The following is an 18362-nucleotide window of genomic DNA, read 5'->3' as shown; positions in this document are numbered from 1 at the left end:
CTATGCACTTGTAAGCCGACTCTAGAAAGCCTACATGTTATGTTATACTCGTACTTGTGTATATTTCCTAATGAGTACCAATTATTATACACAATGCACAGCATTAATTAAATCGTAGTCTTACCTTTTCCAAATAGGATTGATTACGTCCACAGAAATGAAATGGAGCACTGTTTCGAAATGCCTTAGTTGGGTTTCGGTTTATTCATGTCGATTTGATTTCAATTTGATTCAAACACAAATTCCATTTAAACACAGGGATGCCGGTGCATCTGTATCTGTATCTCTGTGCGAGTTGCAGATTAGAATGCTCGTAGAGTTGTAGTTACATTTATTTTACACATACATAAATACGCTTATTTGTATACATTTTTAATACGCTCGTTCAAGATGAATTTTTCTATTTTTCTTTGAATTTACCAAACGCTTCTCTTGTGGAACATCAATAATAAATATTTATGTTTGTCTGCATCGGTATGTTGGCATGTACGTATATTTTGCATTTTGATTTTATAATTCACATGCCTATATAGTTTCGTTCGAACTCGGTTATAAAAAACTCGCTCGAATGTATTTTGATTTGCCTTAAAATCGAAATAGTTTTCTACTTTTCAAGTATTATATATTCCGCCTAATTTAACCCCTTTCGAATAAATCTCGTTTATCACGCCTAAACTTGCTTTGAAATAAATGCTGTCTTTGTCACCGGAAACCAAAGCAATACTATAGATTTTCGGTAAACTCCGTAAATTTTGAATTCACTGAACTGTACGAGAGTTCGAGGTTCTATGATTATATTTAATACAGTTGGGATTAATCCTTAAAATGTTATAGCTACTCGATATGGTGTCTTTCCTTGCCAACTTCGCGTTCGTTAAAACAATGGCCATACTCACATCAATTTTCGATTCATAGATTACGTATGCTTTTATTTCCAAAGAAGCGCGAAACAATAACATTCATGCAAATGAGGAGTACGTTGCTTGTTTTTAATATCAAAATTAAAATATTACGCACGTTGTTCATTATTTGTCATTGTTCAGTTTTTTTCGTTTAGATTTAGTTGCCTATATTTGTATAAGTACTCGTTTCGCTTGGGTTTCTCCTTTGTTAAATACACTGAAAGCTCTACACGGTTTCCTCTCAATCGGGAAATAATCTAAGTAATTAAACTGATCCCACCGAACTCGCTACATCCAGGTATAGGTTTAGATATGGCCATAGAGTAGATACATATATGCTTGTATATATACTTCTGTTTGGTACATCTATAAATTCTTTACGATTGCTACTGCTGTATACTTTAATGGATTCTTGTTGCGGAGAGAGATGAATACGGATTCTAAAAAAATGCATAAACAGTCAGCTTAAATTCTAGACTGTCAACCAACCGCTATATCCTTCTCCTCTCCCTTCTCTCCCCTATGGTCGGCTTGGATCGATTCTATATAGCTTGGTACGAATATAATATATGTCTGCTGATAGGTTTCGTTTTAGAGAGTGCTCGGGGCACTTCTGATAGGGAGGGCTTTACACTGAAATCCATACAATTCATATTGAGTTGAGTTAGTTGAGACCTAGACCGTGACATCAAATTCGAGTGTGAGTTCTGTAGTGCAGTTGTTGTGAGTGTGAATCGATTCGATTCGATTCGATTCAATTTGTTCGTTTCGATTCCATTGGCTGGTTGCAGTTGTGGCTTTCGGTTTCAAAATTTAAATCACGATTCGATCCATTCAAAAACAGCACACAGCTCATGCCGCAGGGGCGTGCCACCTGCCACCTGCCACCTGCCACTTGCCACCTGACTCACGACCCGCCCGTCGTTGCAACCTACAGCACAAGCCCGTAACCTCAGTAACCAGTCGCATCGAACAGATCCGGAAGAACCAGCGGTGGGCAATTGTGCGGACTACAGGTGACGCTCGGCATCTCGTCGGGAGTCACGGCATCCGTGCAGATGCACTGCAGGCAGTTACCCGTGTCCTGCGGCAGAATGTCTCCAATTTTATACAGTTTGCCTGGAACGAGAACCACCAAACGTCAATACAATTTAAGTCTATCAAAGCTTTTATCGCAATAATGAAAAATATATTATAGTACTATAAACTCTAACAGATAGAATCAATCTGACCAAATAGCAGATTGACCGCAAACGCCTGAGGATAATTATTCCTCTGTGCTGCGATAATCCCCTTGGACTTCCCTCTAATGGCTTGCTTACCCAGAACATTGCACATACGCCCTGGTGCCAGCGGCGCAGTTGTTATAATCGTTGTCAGGGTGTACGGCGGAACAACAGAGCTCTGCTGGGGCTGATCCTGATTGCTGCTGCTCCTGGTGCTGCTGATGCTGCTGCTGATGCTGCTGCTGATGCTGCTGCTGATGCTGCTGCTGCTGATGCTGCTGATGCTGCTGGCTGCCTGTGGGTTCATTGTTGTCCCTGCTGCTGCAACGTGGCTATAGTTTTTGCTGCTGCTGCCGTTGCCATTGTCGTTAGCGCCTGACGTTTTGTTGCCATTTGCAATTAAATCCGTTTGGCGACGAGGATGCACATCAACTGCAGTTAGTGTAATGTCAATATTGACAACGCTCCCATTGAATTCGCTGCTGTAATCGTTGTACGAGCTGCGAAAGAAGACGGCGTCGTTCCCATTGTCTTTGCCGATGCCACCGATGCTCCTGTCACTCTTGTTGGCCGTGCCAACATCATCGATTATTGTCGATGCCGGCGTTTCCCGCTCCAGGCTGTCGTCCATTGAGTTTGTGTTGTCTGCATTCAGCTCGGTGGATGTCAGCCATCGGTGGAAGGCGTCGTCGCGCTCCGCGTCTGGTCCACGGCGATCGGGTTGCATCTGCCCAAGCTGGTCGGGAATAAAGCACAGACTGTTAATTCGACTTGACTGCATGGTAAATAATAAACCAGCTCGAGCATGAAAAACCCCATTACGAAAAGCATTTCAGGCTCACTGGGCACACCGAAGGGTCGGAGTTCAAGCATCTCGTCCACGCAGCCAAAAAAGTGGCAGTTGCCTCCAGCCTAATTGGGTAAGTTCCTCTTGGGAGAGCTTCCGGAGAAGCTAGTTTCGGGCACCGAGTCCTTAAATACCCTGATCTTCGGACAAATGGAAGTTAATAGTGTGTGTCTGTAAAGCCTTGGTCCCAACTCGCTTCATTAGGTTTTCAAATTAGAGAATAAGAAAACTAATACTAAACAAAAGAGAATATGGTATTACAGTCGGGTTACCCGACTATCAGATACACGTTACTCAGCTAGTGGAGTTTTGCCGAGTAACGGGTATAAAAATAACCGAACAAAGGAGAAAAACTCTTAGAACTATCATTCCCATACTAACAGTATGACTCACAAAGGATATTGCCCCTCAACTTTTAAGCTTAACAGGAAGTTCTGGCATTTGTTTACAATGCCTACGTTTGGAGGTGGATATTATTTGTGCGCTTCTTTTCCAACACAATGTCCTACCAAAGTGAGAGCCCTACTCAACCTCGTAACTCACATCTGTGTCTGCAACTGTGGCCCCGGACTTCTCCATTCCAGACAGCGTGCTTGTCACCATTTCATTTGTGCCTGTCGCCGTTGTCGTCGTCGTCGTCCTTCCAGTTGCCGTTGTCATTGTCGTTTTCGTTTTCGATGTCTTTGTCGCTGTCGTTGTTGCAGCCGTGGGTGTGGATGCCACCATGCCCGTCATCAACGCCCTGGCCGAGTTGCTGCCAGTTGGAGCTGGAGTTGGCCATTGTGTGGCAGCTGCCTTGGGCTGCTTTGTGGGCGGCTCTGGCAGAATATCGCTGTCGGTTTCCGCCTCATCAGAGTTTTTATCAGCGGCCAAGTCTCCGCTGGGTCCCACGGTGCCTCCAGCTCGCGATTCGGGCACAGATGAGGACTCAGATGCCCTTTGTCGAGCTAACGCCTCTTGCTGCAGCTGCTGTTGCTGCTGTTGCAGCAAGCGCTGTTTTTCGTGCAGCAAGTGCTGCTGGTGGTGCTGGTGCTGGTGGTGCTCGTGCTCCTCCGTCTTGTAGTCGTAGTAGAGCAGGGATGGCAGGTTCTCGGGAAAGTTCAGGATTTTGCTGGACGAATGCGGCTGTTGGTGTGGGTGGTGGCTGTGCTGCGGGTGCGGGTGCGGCAACTGAGGCGGGGATTGGGGCGGTGGCAGGACCGTCGAAGCTGCCTGCTGATAATGCGTTGCCTTTGCTGCGTGATTAACACCCAAAGCCGCCGCCACATTCTGTTGCTGCTGTTGCTGATGTAGCTGCTGCGGTATTTTGAGCTGCTGCTGCTGCTGCTGCTGCTGGTGTTTGTGTTGCTTGATTATATTGTAGTTGCCAGCACCGCTCTTGTCGCTCTTGTGTTTTTGCTGGATCTGGAGCTGCTGCATTATGGCGGACTTTTTATAATCCGGCTGCTGCTTCTGCTGTAGCTGCTTCCCTCGCTGGCTGTGGTAAACTTCGTAGTCATTAAAATTCTTTTGATTCTTGTGATGTTTATGCCGCTTGCCAACTTTCCTCGCCGCTTTATGCACTTTTGTTGACTTTCCCGTTGTGCTCTCGTTGCCATATGGATCTGAATAGTCACCATCGCCATCGCCATTACCATCGCCGTCGCCGTCGCCATCACCGTCATCGTCGTCTCCAACACCAAGTCCAAGTCCTACGCTGTCACCCGCCTTCCTCGCCTTGTGTACATTGGCCTTATCTGCGAGAAAAAGGCAAAAGTTTCTCGTTATATTATGCATGCCGAGAAAAGCCGACGCAGAACCAACCGCACTTCTCCCACCAGCAGAAGATCTCGCCGTCCATGCAGAGACACACCTCGCAGGCATCCAGGCGCGGAACCTGGAAAGGGATATAGCAAATAACTTAGATGTTTCTCCTCCTAGAAGTTCGGTCAGCAGGTGCACCTGCAGCTTATACTCGTATATGTACACGCTACCCGCAACCAGACAATCAATCACCACGCCTGAGATACAATGAGTGGGCGGGAAAAGTACACATCTCGGCTGGAGGAGCAGAAAGTCTGCTCTCGGACTGGCATTCACAGCATCACATGTGCCTGACGAGCCACAAATTAAAATTATGCAATCTCTTTACTCAATTACCATGAACGCTTGTCAGATTATGGTTTATCAAATGACCACAGAAACGGAATTCCACTGCAGATTTACACCCATGGAAACGGATGTCTGAAGGAAACTCACTGACTTAACTAATGTTGCACCAAAAGAATATGATGCTGTAGAAAATTCTTAGTAATTGCTTATGTATACAGCTTTGCTAAACATTTTTTTACTGATTTATAGGAACTTCTCTACCGCTTTCGAGTTGCAGAGTAACCACAAATGTACGTTCAATTATTTAATGTAGTAAAACCCGAGTAGAAATATTGCTGCTGGCGTCATCCTACCTTCTGTCCGTGTGTGTACTTGTGCCCGTTGGTGAAGCACGCCGCTGCCCTGCTGTGCGGCTCCAGGTCCTCCTGGGCAGAGGAGACCGCATCCAAGTGGGATCCAGCTCCAGTCCCCTGAGCTGCCGGGGAGTCGCCATCCAGGGCGTTGTGCTGGGCGTTATAGCTCAGCTCCGCATCGCTGAGCATCTGCTGCGAGAGCAGACGGGCGTCGTACTTGGCCTGGGACTGCGCCGTGTCCAGGTCGTAGTTGAAGTCATCGTGCTCATCTACATACTCGAAGGGCAAAGCTGTGAAAGGGCGAGAACAAATGCAAAATAATCCCGTGCTGGCTTGACTTTTCTCCTGCGATCAGTGTCAGGAAAAATCCAAACTTATATGTACTGTAGAATGGACCCGCATAATATAACCCCCAGTTTTGGGGCTGATGTTGTTTTATTTATCAGGAAATAAAAGCCTAATCTTGATTTCTTTGATCACAGCTTAAATATGAGCAACCTTAATAACATTGAACTTATTAATATTTTGTACTTTATTTTACTTAATTCCCAGAAATGTATTATTTTTTGGCAGAATTTAAATAGGACTTTACTTATTTTAGCAGAAAAAGTCGAAAGCGAGTATATTTTAAATCAAAAGCATTTATATATTTCATTATGCTCTGATAAAATTTTAATCCTGATGCAACGCTAAAATAGCTGCTCAGGTAAGAAATATATCACTTTCACAGCAGCCAAAAGAATTATATGATCAAATTTATTAAAAGTTGAAAGATAGTTTTTTCTGATATATAAACGACCTACTTTTTTGCTAAAATGAATTAAACGCTTTATGTTACGTATACATATACATTTTATGAAATGTAGTGACTAAGTAAAACAATGTTAATGTAACTATGACGGTGCCACCAATGTTTTATTTATGGTACATACATCATTTTCAAGAAAATCAATTTGCTTTTGCATTAGTGCCCAAATGCAAATAGCTTGATGAACTATGAACTAAACCTATATACTAAAAAAAATTCTATAGATAAACACATAAGAAATTTATATGCGTCCATTAAAGTTAAAAAGGCAAACAGATTAGACAAATCCATTTGGAATATTTATTTGTTCATTATCGACATGACAACAACTTTGCTGCCCGTTCCATATTATTGTCGTACTAATAAATCTGTTTGTGTGGGGAAAGCACTAATATTCCGAAGCTCTGCCTACTTATACAAATATTTAATGCGACGACTTGACCGACCGGTCATCGATAGATAAAGTGTATTGAGTCGTAGAACTGACTGGGCTGTTCAGTTTAAGTTGGGATTTGAAGACTCTAAGATGCGTTCAGCTACCGTGCTCTTTGTGGCAATCGCCGTTCTCCTGGTTTCGGGATACGAGGCAGCCGTCTCCCGAGGCGTCTTCAAGGATCCAGCCCATCCTGGAAAGTGTGTTCTCGAAGGATTGGTTCTCGAGAAAGGACAGATTGCACGCCACCCACAAAGATGTGAGCAAATTATATGCGAAGAAAATAGTGCGGTGCAGATACAATCGTAGGTTTGTTTCTTATCAAATTGTATACTGTACTATATATGAGTTTACTCCAGTTGTGGTGCCTATGGACTTCCCCCCGGAAAAAAGTTTGGAAAATACACGGCTCCGAATGCAGATTACCCTGCCTGCTGTGAACGTGAAATTATCAACCAGTAAACCCGTTTTTGAAGTTAACAAAATTGAGCACGTCGAAACGAGTTAACAAGCTGACTAATTAAAAAACAATGTGCATATTAAGCCTACCAAATATCTAATGAAGTGAGGTCCATTTTAATAGTTTAAAAATAATTTGAGTGTGCAAAAATAAAAAACACAGTTGTCGGTTTTCGCAGTTGTAACTAGTCTAGTCTTTCATTTCTCAGAAAATAGCTAATAAAAAAGATTATTAGCTCAACAACAGTCATACCTCAACATGCGGAAAATATTTTAACTGAACGATATAAATTGGCTAGACCAACAGAAAAAACGAAAATCAAAACATTTTCGAAATGTGTAGGCATGGCACGTTATATACGTCTCTGGGATCTGCATACCTAATCTTTGTTTCCAGTTTCTAGCTTTTATAGTTTTTGAGATCTCGACGTTCATACGGACAGACAGACGGACATGGCCAGATCGACTCGGGTTTTGATCCTGATCAAGAATAAATAAAATAAAAATTATATAAAAATGCAGTGGCTCCATTAATGCATACATCTGTTCTAAGGCAATGAACTGTTCTAAAGTAATGAAGGCCACGGTGGAGGTAAACAGCAAAGTATTTATGCATGTGATTTCGAAGAAAGATAACCTATCAAAATCTATGGTCTATCTTTAATTTAAAGTGCCTTTAAGTCGTAAGTTTTATAAATATAAAAAACCAGTTCGACTCCGCTGCTGATCCTACTGGGATATATACTTTATATGGTCTACTTTTCAGCGAATCTAGTACTTTTACTCTACAAGAAACTGGTACAACAAGGTTCACCCTGCTGTAAGCACTCAGCACATAGAATCCAATCGGCAAGCTGTTGCCACCTTACAAATGAAATTTTGGCGAGATTTCCATGCCATAAACGGTTGCTGGCATTTTATTACGCATATTTGATAAATTATCATAAAAATACGAAGCGAAATAAATCACGGGCCACATAAAAGCCAGTGCTGTGTGTGCTGTGTGTATGCCGTTTTATGGCAAACAGTTGTCATTAAATCAAAAGGCTGCACTCATTATGACATAAAAGGAGGGAATGGCAAATGGCAAATGGAAAATGTGAAAGCGCAAAGCAGTCATAAAAATTCAGAGTGAAACGCTTGCCGTAATTTATGTAATACAGATTTAATAAGGCTGTAAAACGGATTCTTCTTTTATTCCGTCTGCTCTCCATAATTCAAGCAAAGCAATCGGCGAAAGAGTGCTGCCCAGTCTCCCCACTCACCCTTGCTTCGGCAGAATAATCCCAGGATGGTGGCCAGCAGGAGGCAGGACCTCAGGGTATTGCCGCTCGTCATACTGTCGCTCCTTATAATCCCAAGAAGAATCTCACTTTCGGCGGATTTCACGGATGGCATTGCACTTTACTTCCTGCACATTACTTGCACATTTTTGCTCTGACTTTTTTCTCGGCTCCTTTGGCCCACACACACTAACACACACACCGAACACCGACACAACAAGGATTTCGCAGGACCACCGTCGCCGCTGTTTGTTCGCCGTTTTAGGTGGCTCAGATGCTTTTGTCGTTTCTTCTCCGGCTGTGTTTACGCTAGCACTTTATACCTTGGTAGCAACTGCTGTTTTTATCGCACTCGAGTTGTTTGTTATTTTTAGAATGCACACTTGTACCTTTTCATGTTGCCACTCGAGGGTGGAGGTGAAATGATGCATTCACGCTGCCGATGCTGCGCCTGCTGAAAGTGGGTGCTCTTAAGTACGCAACGATTTTCGCAGCCATGCCAATTTGTGGAGGCTGAATGTAAATGGAACTCAACTACCGCCATTAGGCCCCGCTTATATTGAATTTATTTCACGGTCTCCTAATGGCGCCACTGTGATTCACTTTCCCCGCCCTTCATCCTGTCCTCCCAACTTGCGCCGCCCAACTCTCCCAACTTGGTACTTCCCTCGCCGGAGCTACGTGCCTGGTTAGCCGAGAAAGACCCAACAAGTGTTTCCCTCAGAAAGTTTCCTTACGTAATATGCGAAAGAAAGCTGCCACGTTCTGTGGCGGCCGATTTCGAATGAAATTGAATCCCATTAACTAATCATAAAGAAGTGAAGGCGGAGGAGGCCCACCCCAATGGACTCCCTCTCCCGGTCCAGGTGCTTGTGCTCGTGTTTACCCAACGGGCGGGGAATATGCACCGTCAATCTATTTAATCTGTGGCACTGCAGAGGCTTAGCTATCCAAATAGCAGGAGCACTGGAGCGGGTGTGGTGGTTCGGAAGTGAGGAGCGTCAGTGGGAAATCGGGGAGTTGGCATTATAGTGGCTGGAAAAGCAAAGCAAAACCAAAGCAAACGAAAGCATCCGCAGGAGTCTGGAACGGAAATTCATTGCCAGTCCCGACCGCGTTTGAAGTGTGAGAAATTAGCGCCACGACAGCGGCTATCCCACTCCCCATCCCCAATCCCCATCCCAGTCCGGAACCCAATCCGCACACCCACGTGACTGTCGCACACATTGATCGATGAAACAAAGCTGGCAAAGGTTGGCAGCCATAACTTCTAATAAAATGGGTCCGAGTGTCGCGTGGCCGGGTGATATTTAATTTACGTTTAATTTGCGACGATTTCCGTTCAACTTGATTGAGTTTCGACTGCATTCGATGATGAATGCTTAAATTTTTCGCAGGCGCTTTAATGGCAATCTTTTTGTCTACGCGGCTCACTTCCCGATGTTTGCATTTGATTAAGAGAGGCGGAGAGGAGAGGGTTCCTAATTACATTTTATTTTAATTGAATGCACTTCTCGCACCAAGAGTCGCTTTAAATCGGCCACCAAGCGGCGTCGGTCCGTCACACTCGGCGGCTACGCGATGACTGAGTCCTTGGACCTGCGACACTCTGCGCTCAGTACTGCGACGCCACTGTTGCCGCGGATGCTGAGTCCGTTGTATTTATTGCACACAAGCACAACTCAATCTCCACTCTCTCTCTCTCTCTCTCTCTCTTTCGCTTCCGAGAGAGCGCTCTCCTGGGTTTGATGAAGGACCCTCTCTGCCGAGCGCAACGATAACAGCGCCTGTTAGCCGGCTGTTAGCCACCGGACTCATGCAAATTGCACCAAAGTGAATCAACTATAGGCCGGTATCTGTTATTTTCGATGGAAAGTGCATTTTCCCCTTGGCGCCATTCGGACCATTTGAACTCGCATTTATCACCTCAAAGAGCATTGCCGCCACCCCCGGCAGCTGTCTTACTTATATTGCAGGGGGGAAAGCATATCACTGCAGATAAACGTGTCTTCTCAATTTCTAATCACTACCAAGAATGACCTGCGCGAAGCAGAGATGTATGCATGTGCTTGCTCAATCTTGGCTTTTGCCAAAGGGGTAACTGATAAGATAGTAGTTTAATAAAAGAGTCGTACACCGCATATATTACTAGATTTTTGATACATTGCTTAAATGTTATTTATACTTTTTGGGGTGCACCCAATTACCACACCGTTCCACTGATGAAGAATGATTTCAGTGCAATAATTGCTGTTTTATTCTTACAACTTGATATTTATTGAAAATCGTTGGGATGTAGAAACTTTCTTGGGCAGGTTTCTAAACTTATTAATAAAATGTATTAATATTGTATATTGTAATATGTAGTGTATTATACATTTCAAACTGTAACCAATTGTTTTCGCACATTATAATTTAATCGACTTATGGCTGAATACATTCAATTTAAAAAATAATACTTTAGAGAAACAAGCATTTTGGCAGGGCGCCCTTGGCTGTTGAGGCTGCGAATCATAGTTCCATAAGCACTGAGCTGAAATGAAATATTTGGATAATTTTTCCGAGTGGGACATCCTTGGGGCGAACATATGGCACACAAAACCAGCACAAGCTAAAGTTCAGCCCAAAGCGCCGGGAACAAAGTGTAAATATGTAAATGACAGGAGACTTCGCACAGACGCCCACACACACGCACACACACTCAAGGACGCAGGACCTGTCAGGACTGTGAGGCCGTTGAGTGACGGGCGATGTTTGCTGTGAAGCTTGTTAGACATTACAATGCGTGTTTGTGCCAGGATAACTGTCAACAGTTGCCGCTGAATTCGCCGCTTTTCTTATTTTTCAAGTTTGCTAATTTCTTTTGTACACTTTGAGCTGCCTAACAACGTCATGCATTAACACAATATAACAATACAACCCGCCAAACCGAAGGGCTTCCATTCCAGTCAGCCAGTCATTGAGTACCCTTAGGTTTGTGCAACAGTTGGCGATGAATGCGGCTGATAACTGACGGCCAAGAAGTGGCTCTAGATTTAACACACACCGAACGCAATCTATTTATTTCCGGCTATATGAGGGATATCGACTGACCCAATCTAAGTGCTGAATATTTATGTGAATGCAAATGGTTTCCCTTGTGAGAGCAATTTATGCAGAAAATATTTATATCGCTCTGGCTAAACAATATTGCCAGCTAGCAGATGATGCCGATCCGTTATGAATTTAATGTTTGCCAAAGCAATTATATTGCTACCCACAAATGCGCGCATTAATCAAAATCATAGCCAGTAAAAAGCGCGTATGAGCAAATTTATGTAAATATTTAACTATGCATTATACGAATAACCATTTAATTAAGAGTTGTGGCCTGCATATGTATATTGTCACTTCAGCTCGTCATCCGTGCTAAAAGGGCTGAACATTAATAATTAAATTTATTAAAAATCTTATATTTTCCCTACTCATAAAAAAATACTGTGAAAATACTCTATAAAATAAGTTTAATCGCTTTATATTCATTTCATACCTGGGAATGCCCCATTATTTTTATAGAAACTGTACATTTTTCATTATTGCTTTGTTTAATGTGCCTACATAAATTTTTAGAAATCACGTAGAAATTTAATAAAACTGTCATCAGCCCTTTTCATATTTCACTGAGTGTATTCGTGGGTTGGACTAAGGTTGTCTTTGAGCATCTGAGGCTAATCCTTTCATAAGCCGCAACAAAGCCTATTACAAAACTTCGGTCATAAATATTGGACAAATTGTTTTAAAATTTCAGCTTGGATGCCTTGACCGGGCCATAAAAATGATGATCATATGACACGTGCTGCTGCTCCAAGGCAGAGGTCTTAAGTTTATGCAAATTAAATCAGAATTATAAATTCCAAGCCCCATGCCGCCACCTGAGTTGGCCCTGGCCAGAACCAAGTGGCTATCCAGCCAGAGCCATCATCTTGGCCTAATCTCGGGGGCGGGACGTCCTTGGACTGACATTACGATTGCAAAGGCATATGCCAAATGTAAATATTTTATATGCTAAAACTCATTCGCGACTCGAGTTTGCAGCTCTTTGACAATCGCTACTCAGTGCCATTGTGGAATAATCTGTGGAATAAACGAGTGTTTTTGTTTCGGATCCTCTACAAGCGAGGACAAAGAGCTCTAGTGCACTTTGTTGCCTGGATAATACCCTGCGAATTAAATATTTAATACGTTCTTATTTGTGGAATGATCTTAATGCCCTATCATGGAAAATCGATGTTTATTTTATAATAAATATGTAGATATCGATTGCTGAACATTTGATTCGTGCTTTTCGTGCGTTTCATTTTGATGCAAATCCAGATTTCCCTGTGTAAAATTCCAGCTGCCAGCATTGGATGGCGCTTGATAACCATTAAATTAAATTGATACTGCAATTGAAATCACCTTCCATTTCACATTTGCGCATTTTCCATTGATTAAACAGAAAAAGCTTTAAGGCAATCCGATATATCGGAATTAAATTCGCTTCGAACGCACTCAGTGGGTGTGAAAATGCTTCAAAGTTTTTCCGTATACCAAACAGAAGTTGGAAAGTGAACTCACACCCATAAGTGTGTGTACCTAGGTGCATAGTTGCCGAAACTATCAACAGTATGGAAATCAGTTAACACAAAATCACGTAACGAATGAAGTGAACACTTCTCAAACTTTGGCTCTTAGACAACATCTCTTTTTGGTTCCGTGTTTCATATCTAGTACTTGCGCCAGTGCTACACAGTTATTTTGTTATGATACATTATGTCCTAGTTTATTATTTATTAGTTTTTTACAAAAAGCACAGTGTAATATAAAACCTCATACGGTTATATCAAAACCTAGAATGCTGTCCTCAGTTCAAAAGGGTCAAACATATACAGTTGCTTAAGTGTTAAATACATAAGAACAAAATGCGTAATTTACATTAAATATTTGGAATGAACTCCGTAGTTTTCAGTGCATTCCTACGCAGCAATAGTCGGTGGCCTGGGGCAACTTCCTGTTTTCATAGCTGTTATCTGCGCCTTTTGTCCTGTTCAAAAAGTTTGTCCTCCGCCGGCCAGCGTCCTGATTAAAGCGAAACTTAAATGCAAAACACTTCAAAATTGTCTGATTACGGACGCTGAGGACGAAATGCAATTGCGAGCCATTTCTTCCTGCACCTGTAATTATGGCGCAGCGAATGGAAAATGTGCAAGGCCCGCGCCGCGGCGTTCGCCATTGAAGTGTAACACAAAAGTATGAGGGATTGCTAAAAGCAATTTGAAAACAACAGAGTGAAAACGCTGCCAGCTCCCCTATTCCATCTCCTGGCACCCCAAGCTCTAGAATCGCAGAAGTTGGCGTTGCTATGGCAATTATGGAGCTGCAAGAGGTTGCAGCGCTTCGAATGGGTGAGGGGGGTACCACGACAGCCCCAAAGCTTAAGGATACACTCAGAAATTGGCATTGCTTAAGTACAAGTTTTGGGCACAATTTAAATGTACTTAAAAGTAAAGTGTTTAGTTTTAAGGAATGAAGGCAAGACGGTAGCGATATGAACAAAATGATATTATGAAATTATAATCTACATGTGTACATTACTACTTTGTAGGAGTTAACAGACTTTTTAACAAATCGAGCATACCCTTTAACCACTCGAGTATTAGCAATTCAACTGTATTTGTATGCGTATATAAATTATGTGTGTTTAAGGAGCTGTGATCTAAAGATCTAAATCTAGTTTTGCATTGAGGAGGAATAATTAAAAATAGGATTTTATAGCAAAAGGTATTTCAAAGTATGTATTGTGGCCCTGTATCTCTAGCTTTCGTCCATAAAAAACGATAATTATCACATAATTTAGTTAACAGCAAATGACTTTTTGCGAGTGTGGACTGAAGTGGGTTGCGCTGAGTGGGACAAGAACTGTGGCGATGGGGCTGCTATCTCAGTGGCATACTTAGAGGACTCTGCATTATCCTGGAACTTTATCAAAGTGCACGGTGAGAGCTCCTCCGCACCTGCGGCTGCGACAACTTGGCAGCCAGCTACGCGGCTGTAAGCTGATCCTTTTAGCTATTTGAACTGGCTTAAGCTCAAGTTGGCCACAGGGTAGACCCCAACAAAATTCACGCAATAAAACATGTATGTATGTGTAGGGCGGGGAAAGAGCAAGGGACCTGTTCACATATTAATGAAGGGCCATAGGTAAACATTGCCTTTGTAATTACCTAAGGCAAACACAATGGGCTTGGGTTTTATTTCAGGGCTGTTGACTTTGAATTAACAGAAACAACCAGCTTGAAAGGACAAAGCCTAGTGCAAACATAAGGTATTTGCATTCGGATAAATAAGAGTAAGGACTAAATGTTAAAAAAGTAACTGGTTGTGTTGAAAGGAAGCAGGTTATGTGTGCTGATCGGGCATTTCAATTTTTATTGTCAGTCGGGTTCCTGTTTTATTGGTCGCCATAAAGCGAGTCCTTGCTGACATGTCTGTTCATGTCTAGCCGCTCTTTTATAGCGCAAAAATCTGTTCGAACGACTCCACATTTCTTTGCCCAAAATAGATATCCTTCACGACGACCGCTCCCCTTTTCGGTCCCAACAGCCTGCTAATTTCGGCAACAAATCTGCTAAGCCAGCTTATGGTCACACACAAATTCGTAGGCTCACACACACACACCCACACACACCCGCTCGTCTGAGTCCTGCAGGAATCCCAGTTCTACACACACATGTGTGCGTGTTCCAGGGATACAGCATCGCCTTTCGCGTTGGTTTTTATTGTGGCAGAATCCGAAATTGAAACGTAAATCTTTGTGGCATTCTCGCAGTCGCAATTGATTTTTATGGCTCGTTGCTGCTCGCCTTATGAGCGATTTAATCACGGACCCAAGGATGCCCGGGTTAGAGATTAATTTGAGCTGAAGCCGTGCAACTGGTGGAATAATCGAATTGCGACCATCATTGTCAAATGCGATTCGCTGGCATCCAGCAGTTTGTTTATGCTTTTGCCCTCAGCGGAAACAATTTGTTTTAATTGCGAGCAAAACAACTGAATAATCACATTACATTGCCACGGGCGCCGGGGGGTGCAGGATGAAGTGGTGGATGGGTGGCATAGGCTGCCAGTGGGTGGTGGGTGGTGGGTGGTTGTTTACCACTTGCAGCTGATGCAGTTAAGCTCTGAGGAGTCGGCAGCTCGGACGCAGCTCGAGCAGGCGGCTTAAAAAACATGCGAACTGAACATGCGGAGCATCATAGCCAACTGCGATAAGTTGCAGCGACGTAAATAAAGCGCAGCGAAAGAAATCGCGATGCGGAACTGTGTCAACAGCAATCACCATCGCAATCCGCCAGTCACGAGTGCGCTTGGCGCACTCCACGTACGGCTATATTCTTAAATTTAAATATATAGCAGTGTGTCCCCTCATAACGATGCGGCAATAGCTCTCTTCCTGATTAAAGACCAGAGGACCTGGAAGCACTGGCTGCCTGGCAACGGCTGTCGCAAAGGATTCATTTCGTTTCGTTTACTCTTGCTGCCTGCATGCCCCAATATTACGCATACGAAGGGTGGGACGGCTGGGTGGTTGGGGTGTGGATGGGGTGTGGATGGGGTGCGAAGTGTCAACCACTTGCAACTTTTGACGTTATATTTTTGTTGGTTTTCAATTAAAAAGTTTGCCTTATCCTGCTTTTGTTGCAGCGCCCAACTGGCCTCCTCGGCTGCAGTTCGTCCCTTTTGGCCGGATTTCATTGTTCGGATGCTTCTGACAGCCTTCTGACAGCCTGTATGCAACACATTTCAGCCAAATGGAAATCGCAGACAATTGCCATTGACGTGGGCAAACCATTTAGGTAAATAATTGCTTTGCCAGCTTAGTCCGGCATTTACAGCAATCAAACAATGGCCAGCAATTTCGCAGCTTCCGAACTGAATTAATACTCGTATGCATGAAGGATGCATGAAAATCACATGGCAGCTGTTCTCAAAAATAAATGTTTAATATCAAGCTAGAGGTAAAGAAAAACATAAAGTCGGTCGGAAATGAAATCGTTTAAAGTTTTCGACAATTCTCAAGAAAAAATTCATATTCTCTTCGGCAAACTGAAATGTTTACTTCAATGGCACATTCATTATTTGTGACAAGGGCTTGCAAACAATTTTCGCAACTTACTTTTCAACAACAATATGTTGCGTTGCCTTTTATTCTAGGGAGGCAAAAGTCTCCATTGAAATATGCAAACTTACACCGAAATCCACGTCTCTTTTATGAGTCGTGCAACTTTCAAAACGACATACACAATGAAATATGAAATGATATTAACCGAACGACTTTATTTACTTATTTATGTCCCAAAACAGAACATATTTGGAATACTTAAAAAATAATAAATACAAAATGAAGCTTTAAAATTGACGGGTAAGTGAGCTGCGAGGCAATGGACTATTCAGTTCCCTAAGCTGGCAGTTTTGTTGACAATTCTTTGAATTTTCTATGCATTTGCTTTTATAGATTAAAGTAGCAGCACATGCAGCAGCGGCATAAATTGCTGACCATGAGATTTCTAAGCCGAAATGCAATACCTTCGTTCTTGGTATTAAGAGTTTTAAAAGCCCTTCCTTCAATACACAAACTCGTAATACAACTTTCTGCCAAGTGTGTATCGTGTATAGAGTATTTTGTTGACAAAACTCCGTTTCAGGCACGTTTTATTATCCTGGCGCACTTCCAAGCGTAATTGATTGATTGATGGATGGATGCATGGTTGCATGGATGGACGAAGAACCAGCACACATTGCCTCACACCAAACACATCCAACACACCGACATCGAGCCAATGGTCGATATTAAATCAACGTCCTTCTGCCAAAAGTCCCAGCAACTTAGCACATTTAATCTTTAATTAAGAGCAGCAAGGACGAACGTTATCCTGGCCGTGTTTGGGAGAGTCAACCGCCCTGCCGGCTTAAATGATGCGTTAAGATGACTCCGATGAAGGATCACGAAAGTGGCTTGCGGCTTTCGGGGTTTCTGTGGCCCGTGGCCGCAAAAGGACTTTAGGGCAAAACACTGGGCCGCCGAGAGGACGAAAATCCCAAGGCAGGGGAGAACAGGACCAGGCCATGACACTCTAAAGGCAAATGGCAAACGGCAAATGGCAGAGTTAACCTCCCATCCACATAATTCGCAAAGGCATTGCAAATGAATTAAATTACACAGAAGTGCGAAATAATGGCCGGCAGGCAAAAGAGTTGCGTTGTCTAGAGCTATGCAAATGGACAGGCTGCCCGGGGGGCAAGGATTCCAGGACTCCAGCTAAAAGGGGAGGTGGGTGCTAAGGCAGGGAGATATTCGCAAAGGCGAAATCCTATTAAAATTCAATTGTCTGTAAATAAAATGATGCCGTGACGAACTTGGATTGTTTGTCACTTAATTAAGGTTAATGCGCACGTCCGCTCGGGAGCAAGGCTTAACTTTGGATCGGTAAACAAGTGCCATGCGTAATTAAATTTGCAATGAGAGCGGCACAGCAGCTGCTGCCTGTCGAACTTTGACCCCCGGCCCGACCCTTACTTCATCCGGCGGACGTAGTTTCGGGTAACAGGACATGGGGCAAATGGCTTCTGCCGACTGTGTGACAAGTTTATTTCATTATGGCCGCAGAGCACAACACTTCCTCCGGTTCCACTCACTTCCTTCTACTCCTGCTCCTGCTCCTGCTGAGCTGCCGCCGCAGAGTGGAATCAAATTGAAAGTTATCAAAATGTGTGCATAACGGTTTGTTAAATAGTTATTGTGCTGGCACTTGCTCCTCCGACTGTCGTCTCATCCCCAAATAAATTTAATTACGCCAACAAGTCACACAAGTGTCTCTAACTAAGCAATGCCGAACTCGTAAATGCCGCACTGCTAACCGATTTGCATGGCAAACAAAACTT

General features: G+C 43.2%; 2 protein-coding genes across 5 annotated transcripts; one reads left to right on the top strand and one right to left on the bottom strand.

Moving 5' to 3' along the window:
* Positions 1–137: 137 nt before the first annotated feature.
* LOC120453247 (uncharacterized protein DDB_G0290301) lies at positions 138–10024 on the bottom strand. Of its 4 annotated transcripts, none has more exons than XM_044006536.1 (7): positions 9722–10024; positions 8385–8856; positions 5420–5709; positions 4779–4851; positions 3519–4711; positions 2225–2864; positions 138–2021 (listed from the first exon to the last, which is right to left on the bottom strand). In XM_044006536.1, the coding sequence occupies exons 2-7, from the start codon at positions 8515–8517 to the stop codon at positions 1855–1857; spliced, it is 2496 nt and encodes an 831-aa protein (XP_043862471.1). In that variant the 5' UTR covers positions 8518–8856; positions 9722–10024; the 3' UTR covers positions 138–1854. The 4 variants fall into 4 exon arrangements, with proteins under 4 accessions (XP_043862471.1, XP_043862472.1, XP_043862473.1 ...); XM_044006537.1 differs by having other exon boundaries at positions 8385–8853; XM_044006538.1 differs by having other exon boundaries at positions 9892–10024.
* Positions 6716–7304, top strand: LOC120453263. Its single transcript, XM_039637889.2, has 2 exons — positions 6716–6965; positions 7020–7304. The coding sequence occupies exons 1-2, from the start codon at positions 6754–6756 to the stop codon at positions 7120–7122; spliced, it is 315 nt and encodes a 104-aa protein (XP_039493823.1). The 5' UTR covers positions 6716–6753; the 3' UTR covers positions 7123–7304.
* Positions 10025–18362: the final 8338 nt, after the last annotated feature.

Source organism: Drosophila santomea, chromosome 2L (genome assembly GCF_016746245.2).
Source record: "Drosophila santomea strain STO CAGO 1482 chromosome 2L, Prin_Dsan_1.1, whole genome shotgun sequence".
Classification (NCBI taxonomy): Eukaryota; Metazoa; Arthropoda; class Insecta; order Diptera; family Drosophilidae; genus Drosophila; species Drosophila santomea.
This window is presented reverse-complemented; position numbering and strand designations above follow the sequence as displayed.